This window comes from Bos mutus, chromosome 25, assembly GCF_027580195.1.
Source record: "Bos mutus isolate GX-2022 chromosome 25, NWIPB_WYAK_1.1, whole genome shotgun sequence".
NCBI lineage: Eukaryota > Metazoa > Chordata > Mammalia > Artiodactyla > Bovidae > Bos > Bos mutus.
The window spans coordinates 40,125,262-40,147,425 of record NC_091641.1 but is presented as its reverse complement, the minus strand read 5'-3'; the positions used below and the strand labels follow the sequence as shown (position 1 = coordinate 40,147,425).

General features: G+C 42.7%; 1 protein-coding gene across 1 annotated transcript in view; it reads left to right on the top strand.

Annotated features, from left to right (window-relative positions):
* The window catches only part of LOC102273949 (ATP-binding cassette sub-family A member 17), a 94,969-nt gene that overhangs the window by 24,413 nt on the left and 48,392 nt on the right, over positions 1–22,164 (top strand). Inside the window, 5 exon segments of the mRNA XM_070362588.1 lie at positions 7,604–7,780; positions 8,755–8,879; positions 10,809–10,938; positions 15,256–15,410; positions 21,983–22,138. Coding sequence (XP_070218689.1) covers positions 7,604–7,780; positions 8,755–8,879; positions 10,809–10,938; positions 15,256–15,410; positions 21,983–22,138 — 743 coding nt within the window.

The following is a 22,164-nucleotide window of genomic DNA, read 5'->3' as shown; positions in this document are numbered from 1 at the left end:
CCTTTATTTCCAAGTAAACATGACTGGTTCATTTTATTCAGTGTTCAGAGCATTTATAGTATACTTATATCGATGATAGGCACTGTAAGGAATACTTAGGAAATATGGAATAAAGCTTAGACTGTGCAGATTGCAATGTAGTTTTGGGGAAAAACTAAAGCATGCTGATGATTTAGGGAATTATATGCCTATATAATTGTATGGATCTAAAATGCATAGAGTTATGATTAGAAGTTCAAATAACCCCTCAGAACTTCACAGATGATGTCGTGCTGTTGCAGATACCATATTATATCCTCTTGGGCTCCAGGTGGGTCTTCTTTCACAACAAGCTAGTCTAAGGGACCTTCATCAGATGTGTCCTAGCTCCCTTACAGCTTACATACTTTGGGGTGGAAAGCACAATGCCAAGTTTTCATTTGTCTCATGTTTCTGAAGTTTGAAGAGTTTCCACAACACCTACAGTCATTGCAGAAGATTGCAGCCAACATATCAATCTAAATGTAGGATGCTGCGCCCTGTGGGGTCTCAGTACTTACTGAGTGAAACTGTTTCACATTTCAGTGGTGCTAGGATGATCCACTCTGAGCACTCCAGCAAGTTGCTTCATTGCTCAGTGTTAGTTTTTATCACCAGAGTCCACATCCCAAGTGACACAGTTGGTTTTGCAGCAGATAGCAGGGATAGGAGTTGAAGTTGGGTCTAGTTTGCAGGTCTCTTTACTGCCCCTGGGATAGTCTCCAATGGCCAGGTTAGAGGCATCACCTACCAATGGATTTCTTTGTTAAGCTGGATGGTCTAAATGGGTTGCTGCTGCTGCTGCTGCTGCTAAGTCACTTCAGTCGTGTCTGACTCTGTGCGACCCCATAGACAGCAGCCCACCAGGTTCCCCCGTCCCTGGGATTCTCCAGGCAAGAACACTGGAATGGGTTGCCATTTCCTTCTCCAATGCATGAAAGCGAAAAGTGAAAGTGACGTTGTTCAGTTGTGTTGGACTCTTCGCGACCCCATGGACTGCAGCCTACCAGGCTCCTCCGTCCATGGGATTTTCCAGGCAAGAGTACTGGAGTGGGTTGCCATTGCCTTCTCTGCTAAATGGGTTAAGGGTACTTAAAATTTAATAAAAGATGTTAAGTTGACCATAATTTATTGAAGGTGAGTGATTTTCTTTAACAAAGCAATGTTGATCCCATAAATCACAAATACTTACAGGGGAAAGAGTAGATTTTAAATGGTGTATCTGATTCCTTCCACATTACTGAATGACTGTAGATGCTTAATGAGGTCTATTTGTTAAAGCTGAGGGAATCAGAGTGAGTGGTTGGGCCTATGCTAAATTCGTTCCTGTGCTAAGACTGTCTTGATTATTTATGATCAGTGTTCTTTCCTGAAAGGCATGGGATAGCCCACAAGTGCTGTCTTGCATTACAGGTGAAGGAAATGCAAATGCATATATAATCCACAAACAGGATTCTCTAAGAATGTAATTGATGAAATGTTAAAAATCCAAGGATAATATTTCTTAGAGTCCTCATGCTTTCACTGGATTAGGTTTTCCTGGTCATCTGACCTATCTGTTCAAATCAGACGGCAGACCTGATATTGAGTGAATAAATGGAATTCCTCTACATTTTCTCAGTAAGTCTAGTGCAGGGCTTTCAGTTCTAACCTGAAGCAGGAATCACTGTATATTCAGTTCAGTTCAGTCGCTCAGTCGTGTCCAACTCTTTGCGACCCCATGAATTGCAGCACCCCAGGCCTCCCTGTCCATCACCAACTCTCGGAGTTCACTCAAACTCACGTCCATCGAGTCGGTGATGCCATCCAGCTATCTCATCCTCTGTTGTCCCCTTCTCCTCCTGCCCCCAATCCCTCCCAGCATCAGAGTCTTTTCCAATGGGTTAAGTCTTCGCATAAGGTGGCCAAAGTACTGGAGTTTCAGCTTTAGCATCATTCCTTCCAAAGAACACCCAGGACTGATCTCCTCTACAGTGGACTGGCTGGATCTCCTTGCAGTCCAAGGGACTGTCAAGAGTCTTCTCCAACACCACAGTTCAAAAGCATCAATTCTTCGGCGCTCAGCTTTCTTCACAGTCCAACTCTCACATCCATATATGACCACAGGAAAAACAATAGCCTTCACTAGATGGACCTTTGTTGGCAAAGTAATGTCTCTGCTTTTGAATATGCTATCTAGGTTTGTCATAACTTTCCTTCCACAGAGCAAGCTTCTTTTAATTTCATGGCTGCAATCACCATCTGCAGTGATTTTGGAGCCCCCCAAAATAAAGTCTGACACTGTTTCCCCATCTATTTCCCATGAAGTGAGGTGACCAGATGCCATGATCTTAGTTTTCTGAATGTTGAGCTTTAAGCCAACTTTTTCACTCTCCTCTTTCACTTTCATCAGGAGGCTCTTTAGTTCTTTTTCACTTTCTGCCATAAGGGTGGTGTCATCTGCATATCTGAGGTTATTGATATTTCTCCCAGCAATCTTGATTCCAGCTTGTGTTTCTTTCAGCCCAGCGTTTCTCATGATGTACTCTGCATAGAAGTTAAATAAGCAGGGTGACAATATACAGCCTTGACATACTTCTTTTCCTATTTGGAACCAGTCTGTTGTTCCATGTCCAGTTCCAGCTGTTGCTTCCTGACCTGCATATAGGTTTCTCAAGAGGCAGGCAGGTGGTCTGGTAGAAGTACCGCACAATTGCACTCCTCTCGCACGCTAGTAAAGTAATCCTCAATATTCTCGAAGCCAGGCTTCAGCAATACAGGAACTGTGAACTTCCACATGTTCAAGCTGGTTTTAGAAAAGGCAGAGGAACCAGAGACCAAATTGCCAACATCTGCTGGATCATCGAAAAAGCAAGAGAGTCCCAGAAAACGTCTATTTCTGCTTTCTTGACTATGCCAAAGCCTTTGACTGTGTGGATCACAATAAACTGTGGAAAATTCTGAAAGAGATGGGAATACCAGACCACCTGATCTGCCTCTTGAGAAACCTATATGCAGGTCAGGAAGCAACAGTTAGAACTGGACATGGAACAACTGTATATTAATACAACATAAATCAGACCTGTGGTTGTATGGCAGAAACATTTTGGCCTCTTTTTTTTTTTCCAGTTCAGTTTAGTTCAGTCGCTCAGTTGTGTCTGACTCTTTGCGACCCCATGAACTGCAGCACGCCAGGCCTCCCTGTCCATCACCAACTCCCGGAATCTACCCAAACCCATATCCATGGAGTCAGTGATGCCATCCAATCATGTCATCATCTGTCATCCCCTTCTCCTCCTGCCTTCAATCTTTCCCAGCATCAGGGTCTTTTCCAATGAGTCAGTTCTTTGCATCAGGTGGCCAAAGTATTGGAGCTTCAGCTTCACCATCAGTCCTTCCAATGAATATTCAGGACTGATTTCCTTTAGGATGGACTGGTTTAATCTCCTTGCAGTCCAAGGGACTCTCAAGAGTCTTCTCCAACACCACAGTTCAAAAACATCAATTCTTCAGCTGTCAGCTTTCTTTATAGTTCAACGCTCACATCCATGCATGACTACTAGAAAAACCATAGTTTTGTATTAGTAAACTAATTTACTAGATTCGTTTTAATTTTTAAGAGGCCCAGTAAATAATGCCTTTCCCTCCTCCTTAATTTCTGAACCAATTGAGAAACAAAACAAAGATGTCATTGTATTAATGCATTACCTCTTAAAAATTTTTTTGGATATGCAGAGTCTAGTTGAGGCATGTGGGATCTAGTTCCCTGACTGGGGATGGAACCCATGCCCCTGCCTGCATTGGGACATGGAGTCCTAACCACTGGACCACCAGGGAAATCCCTGTATATCGTATAAAATAATAATGATGATAATGTCTTTATGGTTTTTTTTTTTTTTTAAGAAATGGAATTAGAATACATAAAAGGATTTTTGAAGAGATAAAGTCAGAAGTCAATGAGGATAAATACTTTCTGGAAGGAGAGTAAAGATGTTGATTAACTTTAGACTTTGCAGCAGAGTAGATCTGGTAATTCATTACTGAGCCCACCAGCAAAGGGCTAGAAACAGTGTAAAACTTTCAAACTTAATAGAAAATAGAATAATCAAAAGCTTGGTTAAGTCAAGAGGAAGTGGTGTGGGGAGAGGAATTGTGTCACATGGCCTCTTCTACTGCAAAGGAGACTGAGAAGTCAGAGAAGGACAGTCAGGACAAAGAGATGTAGGGGCAGGGGAATTTGCCAAACTCCTTTCAGCAGCACCTCACTCTCAAACATAATTGTATGAATTGTGCGAACAAGTAACATCTTACTCCTACCCAGTCCAAACTCCAGCAGTTTGTTTTTTAATAGAACTCAGTGAGCTGATTCTCAGATTTACATGGGAGTATAAACAACCAAGAAGAGCCAAGAACTCTTGAGGAAGAACAAGAAAGAAAAACGTGCTTTCCCAGATTTTGTGATTTATCATAAAGCAATAGTAATTAAAATTATAGTTGACAAATAGACTAACAGAAAAGAAGAGACAGACAAATGCACTATTAGGTATCAGAGACAATGCTTCAGAACAGTAGGGTTTAATGAACAATCCTGGAGCAACTGAAGAACATTATGGAAAAAGTTGAACTTGGACTTTGAATTCACACCATACACAGAAATCATTTCTAATGACAAAAAACTATAGTTTTTTGGATATAATATAAGAGAGTATGTTCATGTTCTTAAAGTAGGAAAGATTTCTTAAACAAGACACAAAAATAGCTGTCAGGAAAAGACTGATAAATAATGACTTGAAACTGAGGAACACCATAAGGAAAATGAAAAGAGAAGCTACAGAGTAGGAGAAGATACTTGAAACACGTTTAACCTGCAAAATGCTTGTTTTTAAAGCATATTTAAAGAATTCATGAAATCAATTAAAAATTGTACTTTGTAGTATAAAAAAGCAAATAGGCAAAAATAGGTGCTTCACAAAAAGAGCATATTCAAATAGCCAATAGACACAAACACGCTAGAAGGAAATAAAGTGACATGTTTAAGGTGCTGAAGAAAACTCCTGTCAACCCAGAATTCTATATCCAGGAGAAAGTCAGGGATGACTTGCAAATAAACAAGTGACAGAATTGATTGCTAGGAGACATTCCAAGAAATGTTGAGTTCCTTGAGCAAAAACAGTATATCAGACAGGAGCTTGCTGCTGCTGCTAAGTTGCTTCAGTTGTGTCTGACCCTGTGCGACCCCATAGACGGCAGCCCACCAGGCTCCCCCGTCCCTGGGATTCTCAGGGCAAGAACACTGGAGTGGGTTCCATTTCCCTCTCCAATGCATGAAAGTGAAGAGTGAAAGTGAAGTCTCTCAGTCGTCTCAGACTCCCAGCGACCCCATGGACTGCAGCCCACCAGGCTCCTCCGTCCATGGGATTCGCCAGGCAAGAGTACTGGAGTGGGGTGCCATTGCCTTGGATCTACACAAAAAAATAAAGAACACTAAAAATGGAAAATAGAATTTATTTTGTCTTTTATGGAGTTTTTTTGGCTCGAAAAGAGAAGTGACTGTCTAAAGCAAAAATGGGAGCAGTGTAATTGCTAATAACTTGTGTGACAGTAAAACATATGACAACAGTAGCAAAGGGTGGGAGGGAAGTGCTGGAAACGGGAAACTTTTTGTAAGTTCCTCACACTGCACATGAAGTATCTTCAAATAATATTGAATATAGACTCTAAAGATGATTTTACACCCTGTGTGTGTTGTTAGTCACTCAGTTATGTCCGACTCTTTGTGACCCCATGGACTGTATTTAGCCTTCCAGGCTTCTCTGTCCATGGAATTCTCTAGCAAGAATACTGGAGTGAGTAGCTATTCCCTTCTCCAAGGGAATCTTCCCAACTCAGGGATTGAACCTGGGTTTCCTGCATTGCGGGTGGATTCCTTACATCTGAGCCATCAGGGAAGTCCCTTTACACCCTGGAACAAAACTGAAAAACAAAATTTAGAGGTATAAATAATAATAGTGGAACTAAAATGGAATCATAAAAATTCCTATTAATGCAAGAAAAAGAGGAAAAAAGAAACAAAAATTTGGACCAAATAAAAAAGAGCTGGCAGAGTGGTAGATTTTAATCCAGACAGTCAATAATCACAGTAAATATGAAAACCAAGTGAAAAGAGACTGTTTAGATAAAAATGCAAAACCCAACTAGATGCTGCCTACAAACAAAGATGGCGGTGAAGTTGTAACGGGGGTGTGTATATCTGGGGTTTTGGGGTTGGATTGAGTTAGGTGGTAGCTGCACAAGGGTAGTTCCTTTGTAATTGCTTGTTAAACTCCATTTTTTGTACTTGAAATGTATATTCCTGATAAATAAAGTGGTAATCAAATGTGTGCTGAGGTGCGGAAGGAGCCTCAACTCTTCCTTTCCTTGGGACACTGGACTTGCACTGAACAAGGATGCACCTGCCCTTCATGAACTGAGTGCACTGACTGTTTATGGCAGCTGAGGGTTGCGAGACCTGTCTGTAAGCCACAGTTAGAGGCACAGCTCTTGATTGGCACAGAGGCAGACACAAGTCAGGGAATGTCATCTCAGGAAGGGCCTCAGAGGTCTCCTGATACTGGTCCTCACAGCGTGGCCTGTGTACCAGCAGCATCAGAGCCCTGGGAGAACTTGTCAGAAACACAGACTCCAAGACCCACCCAGACATACAATCAGAACAACATCCCCAGGTGACTAGTCAGCACCATTCTAGCCGTCCGTCTGCTCACCAGTCCTTGATTTACCTGCTCTGGTGGTGTTAGTTACCACCTCCTCAGTCCTGCTGTATGGCAGCAGGTGCAGGTATCTTGGGTGCTTTACGTGAGAGGCACAGTCAAGTTCCGTTCTGATGAGACCGTTGGCATCACAAAGGATACCTGCCCTTATTCACACCCAGGAATCGGTCCCAGGGCCTTTCTCAGCACCTTCCTTTCTTCATGGAGCATATGTGTACCAAGCACCTGCTGCATGTGAGGCCCTGGGCCAGAGACTGGAGAAACTGAGGTAATCTGACAGTCCCTGGCCCCAAGCTGGGGTGACAGTAGGTGAGCAGATTTCCAGTGCAGAGTAGAGCCTGCAGTGCTCACAGCTTGCACAGGGGACCCAGATGCACATGGGTTAGGCAGGTAATCCCAGAGGGAGAGGGTGTGTGCTTGCTGGGGAAGGAGATACCTGTGCTGACCTACATAGTAAGAATTAACCCAAGTGGAGCAGGTCAGGAGGAGTAGGAAGGGACCATTCTGGCAATAAGAAAAATGTTGTATTGGGAATTCTCTGGTGGCCTAGTGGATAGGACTCCACACTTTCTCTGCTGAGCCCTAGTTCAATCCCTAGTTAGGCGACTAAGATCCTGCAAGCTGTGTGGTGTGGCCAAAAGGAAAAAAAAAAAAAAGAGTTTTATCTCAGAAGAGAAACTAACAGTTAGCTTTCCCTTTCCTGTGCCTTGTTTTTGTCTCTTAATACTCCGGAGACAAATAGTCCAGTCTTCTCATTGGCCTGGTCTCCACTGTTTGATTGGAAAACTCCGGTAACTTTTCTCTGTCTCTGCTGTGGTGACTGTTCTCCCTTTTGACAGGCACAGGCGTCCAGTGGAGGAACATGGGCCATATAGGAGGAGAGTTTAACTTCACTCAGGTGCTGCTGATGCTGCTGCTGGACTCTGTCTTATACGGCTTGGTGGCCTGGTATGTGGAGGCCATCTTCCCAGGAGAGTATGGTATACCCAAGCCCTGGTACTTCTTTCTCACAGTGAGTACTGATGCTGCTGTTTTATAGGTTGACACCAGGATTTTTATAGCTTGTCATCAATGTTCCTATCCCTCTTGGTGATATTGGTTTCACCTTCAAACTCCAAGAAATCTAAGTTGGGGTTCTCCAATCTGGATTCACCCCAAACCTGTCAACTTATGGTTGCCAAAGGAGCATGATTAATGAGTCTCAGTCTCTCTGACTCTTGCCCCACTGCTGATTCCCTGTGCAGACGCCCCTTAAGAGTGTGGCGGCTGTCTCATGGGCCCCCTTGAGTGGCAGGCCCTACATTCCCCCACAGAATACCACCCCAACGAGCTAGAGCCCTCAGGACTCCTTGGCCTCTTTTCTCTGGGACTGGTGGCAAGGCCCTGGCGCTCTTTGAGACCTCTGTGACCCGAGGGCACAGCTTTTGTTGATGACCCCATGAAGTTCTCAGAATCTCTTCTCTTCTACAATGACTGCATTTTTCTTACAAAGTTGAACGCTTTATGCCTGATTCGGTCCTCTTGCAGATTCAGTCTGATCCCATCTGAATTGCACAGGTCCTCACTTCAGGCCTTGGCAAAGGCCACTGTGCTTGCCCTTCTTGGTCTGTGGAGAAGTGCGTGGATTGTTAGCACCAGAGTTTCTCCAGACCTTTGCCCACAGGGAGGCTGCTGGCCGTCCCAACAGCTTCCCCTGTGCACCAGGAGTGTGCACGTGAGGCATCTTCTGTAGCTCCATCCCCCGGACCATGGGTTGTAGGTTGAAATGCAGTTTATTAGTAGTGAGTCTGTGAGCAAATTCTTGACTCCTTCAGGCATCATCAAATGTTCGATACCAGGAAATCTGGCAGGTGAGGCTGAGGATGGGGGTGGGAGGAGGGAAGTGTGAGAATTTAATTTACCAAAATATTTTTCTTCCAGAAGAAGAAGCTAGTTTACCTAAACATATTAATGAGTTTACTTCCTCTCTAGCCCTCCTACTGGTGGAGAGAACCTACATCCCTTAGGAATCCTGTGGAAGACTTAGAGGATCCTCAGCAAGCTCTGGGAAACAAGTTCATTCAGGATGAGCCTACCAATTTGATAAAAGGAATTGAAATCCAGCATCTATACAAGGTATCAGCTCTCAGATCTTCTGAGAACTTGAGAAATAGTGTATAGAGGTTTCTGTTTCATTCTGACAGTTACAAGATGTATTTTGTGATAGATTTCTTTTTTTTTTTTTTACATCTCAAACAAGCAGAACTTTATTAAACAGGCAGTGAGGGCAGGCTGACCCCAAAGGAGTGGTCTTGTGATAGATTTTTAATTCCCTCTGTCACATTATCCCCCAAATTAGAAGTATTACGTAAAATGTCCTGTTTCCTGTCATAAAGTTAAATGACTGGATGGAGGATCTAGATGATCTCTCTTCAAACAGTCTCACAAATGCGAGGCACCTCTTGTTGGGGACGCCCTAGAACTCAGTCATTTGATGGTCAGCTTTGATCCACCAGTGTTCTTATGCAACCAAATCAAGTGGTAAACCAGATGTCACTGCTGGCTTCCAAATGTGGAAGGGTTCATCCTCTGTCCAGCGTCTGCTGAGTCCTGAGTTGACCAAGGGCTCCCCTGACAGGATGCCTGGGGGTAAGCTCTATACCTTCTGTGTCCTCCAGAGGAGTCGTCCATTCCTCAGACGTGATGGGCCTGCAGAGAGATGGTGCCTTCCATGTGGCTGATACACGGTCAGAGGCAAGGCACTAGCTCAGCACTTTGTGTCACCTTCCTGACCTATGAGATCAAGTGGATCACGTCCTAGTCCAGGGGATCCATGGCACGGGGGATCATCCCAGCTCCTCCACACCCTGTGGGAGAAGCTGGAAATACTCCATCTTCACTGGATTTACTGTGGCTTCAGTACGCAGGGATTTCTCTTTTTCTTTTCTCATAACAGGCAGCCTGCAGGCACATGGTTCTGCCATGATGTCGGCTGCTCAGTAAAGCCGTCCCAGAGCGCTTTGCTCTTTCTACTCACTGACTTTCGTTTATTTTCCCGGGACCAGTGGAAGCATGTAGCTCCCTGCTGTGTGCTTGTCATTCCCTGGTTGCAAGACGGCTGCTGTAGCTCATCTACAGGGAAAGATAAGAGCAAGGGGCTTTCTTTTGGGAAAAATTTTTCCTTCCTCCCTCCCTCCCTTCTTTTCTGCCCTTCAGTAGATCACCCCTTCTTCTTCTTGCCTAGAATTCTGCCAAGTGTCCACCTCGACTTCAGAAAGGAGAGTGAAAAGTCAGGGAAGAGGCCTGTCACACTTGATTCATAATAATCACACCAAATGGTGTTGGGGGCAAGGAAGTGTGCCAGCTTCCTTTCCTCAGCACCCTGCTCCCAAACACAGTAGATAAATTGTGGGGAGGAGTGACACCCAAGTCTCACCCAAATATAGTGTCAGCACTCCAGACCCCACATCCAGCCCTGATGCAGTTTGACAGGGCAGAAATTGTCTAAGGCATAGACTGAAATGTGATGTTATCTTTGCAAATGGCATTGTGGGTGATTTCATTTTATTCTTTATGCTCTTATAAATGGATTACTTGTATAATAAGAAAAAAATAAATGGTGTTTAAAATACTGAAAACATCTGATCTAGAAAACAGGCCAGTCTGTCTGGGGTTCTCTCCCTAGGACAACACCACCCACAGAAGAGGCAGGGTGCCTTTTATCAGGGGTTTGGCCAGGCAATGAGGAGCAAGGTAGGTTCGAGATGCAGGGAGATGATCTCATTCCAGCTCCGGGCCCTTCATCCTTGAACTCTGGCCTCCGTGGTCCTGCTGCTTTCCCACCGGGTTCCCGAGGCCAGGGAAAGCCCCCTAGCCTTGCTGGTCGTCAGTAGCTCCAGGCAGCTAAACTGTGAAGGAAGGGGCTCCCTTTGTGGATTTCCACTTGGTGTCCCACTGTTGAACTTTCAGGGGAAGTTGGTGTGGGTGCTCGGCCTGTCATGGGCTCTTCAGAAACGCCACAGCGTGTGTGTGTTACGCTATCAGTCACACTTGGCTCTTCAACAGGTGTTCTACAAGGGAAGGGATGAGCATGTGGCAGTCAAAGACCTGACGGTGAACCTATACCAGGGCCAGATCACGGTTCTGCTAGGCCACAACGGAGCGGGCAAGACCACCACCTGCAACATCCTCACAGGTGCGTGTGGACCAGCTCGCCCAAGGACGCACTGGAGAGACCCTTGGTCCAGATCAAGATTGTCTGGCTCCATTTCCCGTCATCAGATTTCCCTGACATTTTTGTTTGTTGTTTGTTTTTTACCATTTAGTGATTCACATTACCCTGTGTCAGGAGGAGGGAATATCTGACTTTTTCAGTCAGTCTGAGGTACTTAGTTTCAAACACTTCCAGGAAACTGTGAACACTGCTGGGCATGTTTCCTTCCAAGCAGAACCTTCCAGTACAGTGAGGCACCACTGATCCCTCAACCAAACATTTCATCCAAACAAATCATACTTTTGATTGCTAGGGGTACTTTTAGAGTGATACCTGGTGAATTATGCTGAAAGTTGTCTGTTTCAGAATAATTTTTATGCCTAAATAGTTCTTCCCATCAACTAAAATAATATCTGCGATATTTGAAAACTCATTCATTCAAGAAAAATGTATTTATTTAAGGGTGAACCCATGTAAGGCTCTGTATAAAACCAGCAAGATACATTTCCAAATCTCAAGGAGCTCTGAAAGCTGACCAGTTCCTCCACTGGTTTTGGATACAGAACACCAGATGTCTGGAGAGCTGTGAGCTCCTCAGAGTCCAGCTGCCACAACCCTCCTCACAGACTGCTGACATACCTTCCACTGAAAACATTGAAGAGCAGCAATATTGTGAAGCTTGGTCTGAGGTGCCTTTGGTATTGGGACACACACACATATATATTCTTTTTTCAGATTCTTTTCCATAATAGTTCATTACAGGATATTAATGAATATAGTTCCCTGTGCTAAAATATAGTTTATCTATCTATAGTAATGTATATATGTTAATCCCAAACTTCTAATTTATCCCCCCGCTCTCCACTTGGGTATCCATAAGTTTGTTTTCTATGTCTGTGAGTCTGTTTCTGTTCTGTAAATAAGTTTGTTTGTATCCATTTTTTTTGGATTCCATATATAAGTGATATCATGACATTTGTCTTGCACTGTCTGCCTTACTCCACTTAGTATGGTATCTTTAGGTCCATCCATGTTGCTATGAACGGTATTATTTCATTCTTTTTTCATGTCTGAGTAAAGCCTTCTTTATCCATTCTTTTGTTGATGGACATTTACGTTGCTTCCATGTCTTGACTATTGTGAACAGTGCTGTTTTGAACATGGGGTACATGTATCTTTTTGAATTAGAGTTTTTGTCTTTTCCAGGTATACGCTCAGGAATGAGATTGTTGGATCATACAGTAATCCTGTTTTTAGTTTTTAGGAGCCTCCAGATTGTTTCTCATAGTGGCTCCTCTAATTTACATTCTCACCAACAGTGTAGAAGGATTCCCTTTTCTCCGTACCCTCACTAGCATTTACTAATTTGTAAATTTTTTGAAGTTAAGATGGCCATTTTGACTTGTGTAAGGTAATACTTTGTTGTGGTTTTGCTTTGTATTTCTCTAATAATTAGCGATATTGAGCATCTTCTCATATGCCTGTTGGCCATCTATACGTCTTCTTTGGAGAAATGTTTATTTAGATTTTCTGCCCATTTCTTGATTGAATTGTTTTTTTATATTAATCAGTATAAGTTATCTATATATTTTGGAAATATAAATCTCTCATCGATACATCATTTGCAAATATTTTCTTCCATTCTGTAGGTTGTTTTTTTGTTTTGTTTATGGTTTTCTTTGCTGTGCAAAAGCTTTTGGATCCCATTTGTCTATTTTTGTCTATGCTTTTCTTGCCTTAGAAGACAGATCCAAAAAAGTATTGTTATGATTTATGTTAAAGAATTTTCTGTTTTCTTTTAGGAGTTTGAGAGTAGCCAGTCTTACATTTAGTTTTATTTTGAGTTTATTTTTCTATATGGTGTGAGAAAATGTTCCAGTTTTATTCTTTTACATGTAAATGTCCCATGGAAAAGAGACTGTCTTTTCTGCATTGTATATTCTTGCCTCCTTCATAGATTAATTGACCATAAGTGCATGGATTTGTTTCTGGCTTTCTATCCTGTTCCATTGATGTATGTGTCTGTTTTCATGCCAGTATCATACTGTTTTGATTATTGTAGTTTTGTAGTATAGTGTGAAGTCAGGAAGCATGATTCCTCCTATTCTATTCTTCTTTATCAAGATTGTTTTGGAGATCCAGGTTCTTTTGTGTTTTCATACAAATTAAAATCATCTTTTTGTTCCAGTTCTGTGGAAAAAAAAATGCCATTGGTAATTTGATACACATTGTGTTGAATCTGTGGGTAGCCTTGGTAGTTTGATCATTTTAATAATAATAATTCTTCCAATCCAAGAGCACAGTAAATCTTTACATCTACTGGTGTTGTCTTCAATCTCTTTCATCAGTATCTTACAGTTTTCCAGATTCAGATTTTTTTATTATCTCCTTCAGTTCAATTCAGTCACTCAGTCGTGTCTGACTCTTTGCGACCCCATGAATTGCAGCACGCCAGGCCTCCCTGTCCATCACCAACTCCCGGAGTTCACTCAAACTCATGTCCATCAAGTTGGTGATGCCATCCAGCCATCTCATCCTCTGTCGTCCCCTTCTCCTCCTGCCCCCAATCCCTTCCAGCATCAGGGTCTTTTCCAATGAGTCAACTCTTCGCATGAGGTGGCCAAAGTACTGGAGTTTCAGCTTTAGCATCATTCCTTCCAAAGAACACCCAGGACTGATCTCCTCTACAGTGGACTGGCTGGATCTCCTTGCAGTCCAAGGGACTCTCAAGAGTCTTCTCCAACACCACAGTTCAGAAGCATCAATTCTTCGGTGCTCAGCTTTCTTCACAGTTCAGCTCTCACATCCATACATGTCTACTGGAAAAACAGTAGCCTTGACTAGACGGACCTTTGTTGGCAAAGTAATGTCTCTGCTTTTGAATATGCTATCTGGGTTGGTCATAACTTTCCTTCCAAGGAGTAAGCATCTTTTAATTTCATGGCTGTAGTCACCATCTGCAGTGATTTTGGAGCCCCAAAAAATAAAGTCTGACACTTGTTTTCCCATCTATTTCCCATGAAGTGATGGGACCAGATGCCATGATCTTAATTTTCTGAATGTTGAGGTTTAAGCCAACTTTTTCACTCTCCTCTTTTACTTTCATCAGGAGGCTTTTTAGTTCTTCTTCACTTTCTGCCATAAGGGTGGTGTCATCTGCACATCTGAGGTTATAGATATTTCTCCCGGCAATCTTGATTCCACTTGTGCTTCTTACAGCCCAGCGTTTCTCATGATGTACTCTGCATATAAGTTAAATAAGCAGGTGACAATATACAGCCTGTTGTTCCATGTCCAGTTCTAACTGTTGCTTCCTGACCTACATACAGGTTTCTCAAGAGGCAGGTCAGGTGGTCTGGTATTCCCATCTCTTTCAGAATTTTCCATAGTTTATTGTGATCCACACAGTCAAAGGCTTTGGCATAGTCAATAAAGCAGAAATAGATGTTTTTCGGGAACTCTCTTGCTTTTTTGATGATCCAGCAGATGTTGGCAATTTGATCTCTGGTTCCTCTGCCTTTTCTAAAACCAGCTTGAACATCAGGAATTTCATGGTTCACGTATTGCTGAAGCCTGGCTTGGAGAATTTAGAGCATTACTTTAGTAGCGTGTGAGATGAGTGCAATTGTGCGGTAGTTTGAGCACTCTTTGGCATTGCCTTTCTTTGGGATTGGAATGAAAACTGACCTTTTCCCGTCCTGTGGCCACTGCTGAGTTTTCCAAATTTGCTGGCATATTGAGTCCAGCACTTTCACAGCATCATCTTTCAGGATTTGAAATAGCCCAACTGGAATTCCATCACCTCCACTGGCATTGTTCATAGTGATGCTTTCTAAGGCCTACTTGACTTTGCATTCCAGGATGTCTGGCTCTAGGTGAGTGATCACACCATCGTGATTATCTTGGTCGTGAAGATTTTTTTTGTACAGTTCTTCTGTGTATTCTTGCCACCTCTTCTTAGTATCTTCTGCTTGTGTTAGGTCCATACCATTTCTGTCCTTTATTGAGCCCATCTTTGCATGAACTGTTCCCTTGGTATCTCTAATTTTCTTGAAGAGATCTCTAGTCTTTCCCATTCTGTTGTTTTCCTCTATTTCTTTGCATCTGTTTCTACTACCCCTAAATGTCCTTGTACACGGTCATGGAACATATACTCCTTGGCTGCTGCTGACTGTGACATGAAACAGGATAGTATGTATAAGAGCAGCAGACAAAGCAGAGGGCATCAGTAAGCCTTTGTACTGTTGTGGCTCTGAATGACAATGACTTTAGGATATTATGTCTTCCACTTGCTTCTAGGACTTATTACACCTTCAAGAGGACAGGTATTTATCAATGGATATGAAATTTCTAAAGACATGCTTCAAATCCGGAAGAGCATGGGCTGGTGCCCCCAGCATGATATCTTGTATGATAACTTGACTGTAGCGGAACATCTTTATTTCTATGCTCAGGTGAGTCGGTGGGTGATAGACTTGGTTTCCTCTGTATCCATTTTTAAGGATGGTAAGATAACTTGCAACTTTCTGACTCAACCTCAGAGAAACTTGAAACCTTGTACGGACACTATTCCCTAAACATTCAGGAAAAGGCAGGGGTGTGGCATTTAAGATCTTTGAATTAAAGAGTTTCTAGAAAGTATTGTTTTAGTCTAATTATTTACTTTATTGATGAAATTCACATATCATAAAATTCACCATTTTGCTTATTTTGCAATATAAAATTCAGTAGTTTTAAAAACTACATTCACAGCACTCTCTAACTACAGAACATTTTCATCTCCCTGAAAACAAACCTGGATCCATCAATGGTCACTCCCCATTCTTCCTTCCCCCCAGCCCCTGGAAATCACTAATCTGCTGTCTGTCACTGTAGATTTGACTATTCTGAGTAGTTCATATGAGTGGAATCACACAAAATGTGACCGTCTGTGTCTGGTTTCTTTCACTTAATGTGTTCAAGAATTATCCATATTTCAGCATGTATCAATACTTCACTCCTTTCAATGGCTGAATAATGTTACCTTGTTTGGAGTTGTATGCCATATCTTGGTTATCCATTCATCAGTTGATGGACTCCTGGGTTGTACCTTTCGGCCACGTGAATAATACCATGAATTCTAATGTTCAAGTTTTTGTTTAAGTTTTAGTTCTTTGAAGTTTCAGTTTCACCTAGTTTCAGTTCTTTGAAGTATATACCTAGTAGTGAAATTCAAGGGTCATAAGCTCTACCTCTGTGTTTAACTTTTTAAAAAACTTTCTGAGGTACTTCCATTCTAGGTGCCATAAATTGGTATCTCATGGTGGGTTTGATTTGCATTTCCCCAATGACTGTAATGATATTAAGCATCTTTTCATTTGCTTATTGGCCATTTATTTATTTATTTGGAGAAATGTCTACTAAAGCCTTTGCCCATTTTTCAGTTGGGTTGCTTATCTCTTTGTAGTTTTGTGTATTCTAGATGGTAGATCCTTATCAAGTATATGATTTGCAAAAAACTTTCTCCCAGTTCTGTGCATTCTCTTTCCCCTTTGTTGATAATGTCCTTTGATGCACAAAAGTTTTGAATTCTGATGAAATTCAGTGTCTCTGTATTTTCTTTAGTTGTTATGTTCTTGATGTCATATTTTAAAAAGCATTGCCTGGGATTTACACCTGTTTCCTTCTGAGAGTTTCGTACATTAGTTCTTACATAATTATACATTAGGTCTTTGATACATTTTGAGCTAATTTTTAGATGGTGTGAGATAGAGGTCAGATTCATTCTTTTGCATGTGAATATTCAATTGTCCAGCACCATTTGTTGAAATGACCATTATTTCCCCATTGAATAGTCTTGGCACCTTTGTCAGAAATCAACTGACCGTAGATACATGGGATTATTCCTAGACTCTCACTTCTATTTCATTGGTCTATGCATCTATCCTTATGCCAATACCACAATGTCTTAGTTAGTATAGCTTTGTAGGAAGTTTAAAAGAATATTTATTTATTTATTTGGCTGTGCCAGTTCTTAGTTGAGGCATTGGGATCTAGTCCCCTGATCAAGCCTGGGCCCCTGCATTGGGAGCATGGGGCTTTCTGCCACTAGACCACCAGGGAAGTCCCTGTAGTAAGTTTGGAAATCAAAGAATGTGAGCCCTCCAACTCTTTTTTGTTTGTTTTCAAGATTATTTTGCCTGTTCCAGGTCACTTTCATTTCCCTGTAAACTCTAGGTTCAGCTTGCCCCTTGGACTCTTTATTCTTCTAATATGCTGCATCAATGCAGTGCAGTTTGACACTAAGGATGGAGCCAGTGCACGCTTCACACGCTACAGGCACAGTGCCCCACAGACTGTGGTCGTGTCAGAAAACAGCCGCGAGCCTGGGCTCCCAACAGAGCACTGCCCACAACCTGCCTACAAAGTTAGGAGTTCCCACTGACTCCTCAGCTTCATTAATTCGCTAGAAGGACTCACAGAACTCAGGATTATAGTATATATTATATGTATATATTATAAAGGATACATAAATCAGTACCAGTAAAAGAAGAGACATGCAGGGTGATGTCTGGGAGGGTCCCAAATGAAAAGCTTCCATATCTTAAGAATGTGTCCCCTCTTGGCGCATCACTGTATAGAGGGTAGCTCACCTAAGTTTCACCTAAGTGTCTAGTTTTTTTTTTTTTTAACTTTACAATATTGTATTGGTTTTGCCATATATCAACATGAATCCGCCACAGGTATACACGTGTTCCCCATCCTGAACCCTCCACCCTTCTCCCTCCCCGTACCATCCCTCTGGGTTGTCCCAGTGCACCAGCCCCAAGCATCCAGTATTGTGCATCGAACCTGGACTGGCAACTCGTTTCACATATGATGTTATACATGTTTCAGTGCCATTCTCCCAAATCATCCCCCACTCCCTGTCCCACAGAGTCCAAAAGACTGTTCTATACATCAGTGTCTCTTTTGCTGTCTTGTATACAGGGTTATCGTTACCATCTTTCTAAATTCCATATATGTGTGTTAGTATACTGTATTGGCAGAGAAGGCAATGTCACCCCACTCCGGTACTCTTGCCTGGAAAATCCATGGACGGAGGAGCCTGGTAGGCTGTAGTCCATGGGGTCGCTAAGAGTCGGACACGACTGAGCGACTTCACTTTCACTTTTCACTTTCATGCATTGGAGAAGGAAATGGCAACCCACTCCAGTGTTCTTGCCTGGAGAATCCCAGGGACAGGGGGAGCCTGGTGGGCTGCCGTCTATGAAGTCGCACAGAGTCGAACATGACTGAGGTGACTTAGCAGTAGCAGCAGCATACTGTATTGGTGTTTTTCTTTCTGGCTTACTTCACTCTGTATAATCGGCTCCAGTTTCATCCACCTCATTAGAACTGATTCAAATGTATTCTTTTTAATGGCTGAGTAATACTCCATGGTGTATATGTACCACAGCTTTCTTATCCATTCATCTGCTGATGGACATCTAGGTTGCTTCCATGTCCTGGCTATTATAAACAGTGCTGCTATGAACAGTGGGGTACATGTATCTCTTTCAATTCTGGTTTCCTCAGTGTGTATGCCCAGAAGTGGGATTGCTGGGTCATATGGCAGTTCTATTTCCAGTTTTTTAAGGAATCTCCACACTGTTCTCCATAGTGGCTGTACTAGTTTGCATTCCCACCAACAGTGTAAGAGGGTTCCCTTTTCTCCACACCCTCTCCAGCATTTTTTTGCCTGTAGACTTTTGGATCGCAGCCATTCTGACTGGCGTGAAATGGTACCTCATAGTGGTTTTGATTTGCATTTCTCTGATAATGAGTGATGTTGAGCATCTTTTCATGTGTTTGTTAGCCATCTGTATGTCTTCTTTGGAGAAATGTCTGTTTAGTTCTTTGGCCCATTTTTTGATTGGATCATTTATTTTTCTGGAATTGAGCTGTAGGAGTTGCTTGTATATTTTTGAGATTAGTTGTTTGTCAGTTGCTTCATTTGTTGTTATTTTCTCCCATTCTGAAGGCTGTCTTTTCACCTTGCTTATAGTTTCCTTTGTTGTGCAGAAGCTTTTAAATTTAATTAGGTCCCATTTGTTTATTTTGGTTTTATTTCCAATATTCTGGGAGGTGGGTCATACAGGATCCTGCTTTGATGTATGTCAGAGAGTGTTTTGCCCATGTTCTCCTCAAGGAGTTTTATAGTTTCTGGTCTTACGTTTAGATCTTTAATCCATTTTGAGTTTATTTTTGTGAATGTTGTTAGAAAGTATTCTAGCTTCATTCTTTTACAAGTGGTTGACCAGTTTTCCCAGCACCACTTGTTAAAGAGATTGTCTTTTCTCCATTGTATATTCTTGCCTCCTTTGTCAAAGATAAGGTGTCCATAGGTGCGTGGATTTATCTCTGGGCTTTCTATTTTGTTCCATTTAAGTGTCTAGTTTTTATTGGATTTTCATTACATAGGTTCATGAGTGAATCATGAACCTCATGACTAAACTTAATCTGCAGTCTCTCCCTCCTGGCAGATCGGGAGATCAGATTGATAACCTGGCTCAAAGCCCCAACTCTCAAACTACATGGTTGATCTTTCTGATATGACCAGCCAGGATCTTGAACACTTCAGTAGCAGGTGTACTCAGTACCTGAGGTAGTACTCAGGTACTACCAGGAGTAACAAAGACATACCATCCCTCCAAGGATTTAGAGGCTCCTCCCAGTAACTGGGGACAGACACCAGGCAGATTCTTTATTATTTAATACATACAATGATTCTTAATATATTGAACCTTTCTTGCATTCCTGGAATAAATCCCACTTGGTCATGGTGTATAACCCTTTTAATATGCTGTAGTAGCTGGGCTGGAAGAAGCACAAGCTGGAATCAAGACTGCCGGGAGAAATATCAATAACCTCAGATATGTAGATGACACCACCCTTATGGCATAAAGTGAAGAAGAACTAAAAAGCCTCTTGATGAAAGTAAAAGAGGAGAGTGGAAAAAGTTGGCTTAAAGCTCAACATTCAGAAAACTAAGATCATGGCATCTGGTCCCATCACTTCATGGGAAATAGATGGGGAAACAGTGGAAACAGTGTCAGACTTAATTTTTTGGGCTCCAAAATCACTGCAGATGGTGATTGCAGCCATGAAATTAAAAGACGCTTGCTCCTTGGAAGGAAAGTTATGACCAACCTAGATAGCATATTGAAAAGCAGAAACATTACTTTGCCAACAAAAGTCCGTCTAGTCAAGGCTATGGTTTTTCCTGTGGTCATGTATGGATGTGAGAGTTGGACTGTGAAGAAAGCTGAGCACCGAAGAACTGATGCTTTTGAATTGTGGTGTTGGAGAAGACTCTTGAGAGTTCCTTGGACTGCAAGGGGATCCAACCAGTCCATTCTAAAGGAAATCAGCCCTGGGTGTTCTTTGGAAGGACTGATGCTAAAGCTGAAACTACAATACTTTGGCCACCTCATGAGAAGGGTTGACTCATTGGAAAAGACTCTGATCTTGGGAGGGATTGGGGGCAGGAGGAGAAGGGGACAACAGAGGATAAGATGGCTGGATGGCATCACTGACTCGATGGACGTGAGTCTGAGTGAACTCCGGGAGTTTGTGACGGACAGGGAGGACTGGCGTGCTGCAATTCATGGGGTTGCAAAGAGTCGGGCACGACTGAGCGACTGAACTTAGTATTAATAAGTCATTTTTTTAGATGGTTCAAGATGAAAAAGCCAGGTCTTCCCTGGCAGTCAAGTGGTTAAGACTCTGCCCTTTCACTACCAAGTGCCCAGGTTCAATCCCTGGTCAGGGAACTAAGATCCCACACGCCTCACAGCTTGTGGAAAAAAAAGATGCAAAAGCCTTGTATCCCTTTCCCTGAAGGTAGTAAGTTTACTGTGTATCTTTCTCATGTGTAGTTTATGTATATATAATACCCCCCCTTATTTGTGGGGGATTTGCTCCAAGACCACCAGTGGATGCCTGAAATCTCAGATAGTTCCAAAGTCTATATGTCCTCTGTTTTTTTCCTGTACATGCAACCTATGACAAAGTTTAATTTATAAATTAAGCACAGCAAGACATTAACAACAATCAATAAAATAGAACAATTATAACAATATACTATAATAAAGGAGCTTCCCTGATGGCTCAGATGGTAGAGAATCTGCCTGCAATGCAGGAGACCCAGGTTCAATCCCTATGTCAAGAAGATCCCTGGAGAAGCAGATGGCCACCAACTGCAGTATTCTTGCCTGGAGGATTCCATGGACAGAGGAGCCTGACGGGCTGTAATAAAAGTTACGTGAATGTGATCTCTCCCTCTCACAATATTTTATTGTACTGTACTTAAAGATGGCACTGTGGTAAAGAATCCACCTGCCAATGCAGGAGATACAAGAGACATGGGTCTGATCCCTGTGTCAGGAAGAACCCCTGGAGGAGGACATGGCAACCCACTCCAGTATTCTTGCCTGGAGAATCCCATGGACAGAGGAGCCTGGTGGCTACAGTCCGTGTAGTTGCAAAGTTGGACACGACTAAAGCTACTTAGCACGCACGCACCGTTCTTGTGATTTCAGATGGTAAGATGCCCATGTGATGAGATGAAGTGAGGTGAAGGATTTCAGGCATTGTGACACAGCTTTAGGCTGTTGACCTTCTGATGATTCATCAAAAGTAGGATCCAGGCTCCAGGTGATCCTGGATCATCAGGTCATGAAAGTGTTGATGGTTGGATGTCAAAAGCAGACGATGTCAATGGGTAGGGATCCTGAGCAGGACAGAGCAGCGTGGCACATGATTTCAGAGTTCAAGACACTCAGAATGGTGTGCACAATTTAAAACTTAGAAGTTTATTTCTGGTAATTTTTTATTTAATGTTTTCAGACCATGGTTCACTGTGGGTAGTGGGTAACTAAAACTGTGGAAAGAAAAATCTCAGATAAGGGAGATAAGGGGTTACTGCTCTACAAGCAAAATGCTTGTTGGGCGCTCCCTGGCCCCGTTGGAAGCCCTGGCCGGATCTCCATCCCTGCCGTTTCAGCTGAAAGGCTTGCCGCGTCAGAAGTGCCCTGAGGAGGTCAAACGCATGCTGCACGTGCTCGGGCTGGAGGAGAAGCGGGATTCCCGGAGCAGGTTTCTGAGCGGCGGGATGCGGCGCAAGCTCTCCATCGGCATTGCCCTCATCGCGGGCTCCAAGGTAGGCCCGGGGGGCCTGCGGCGCAG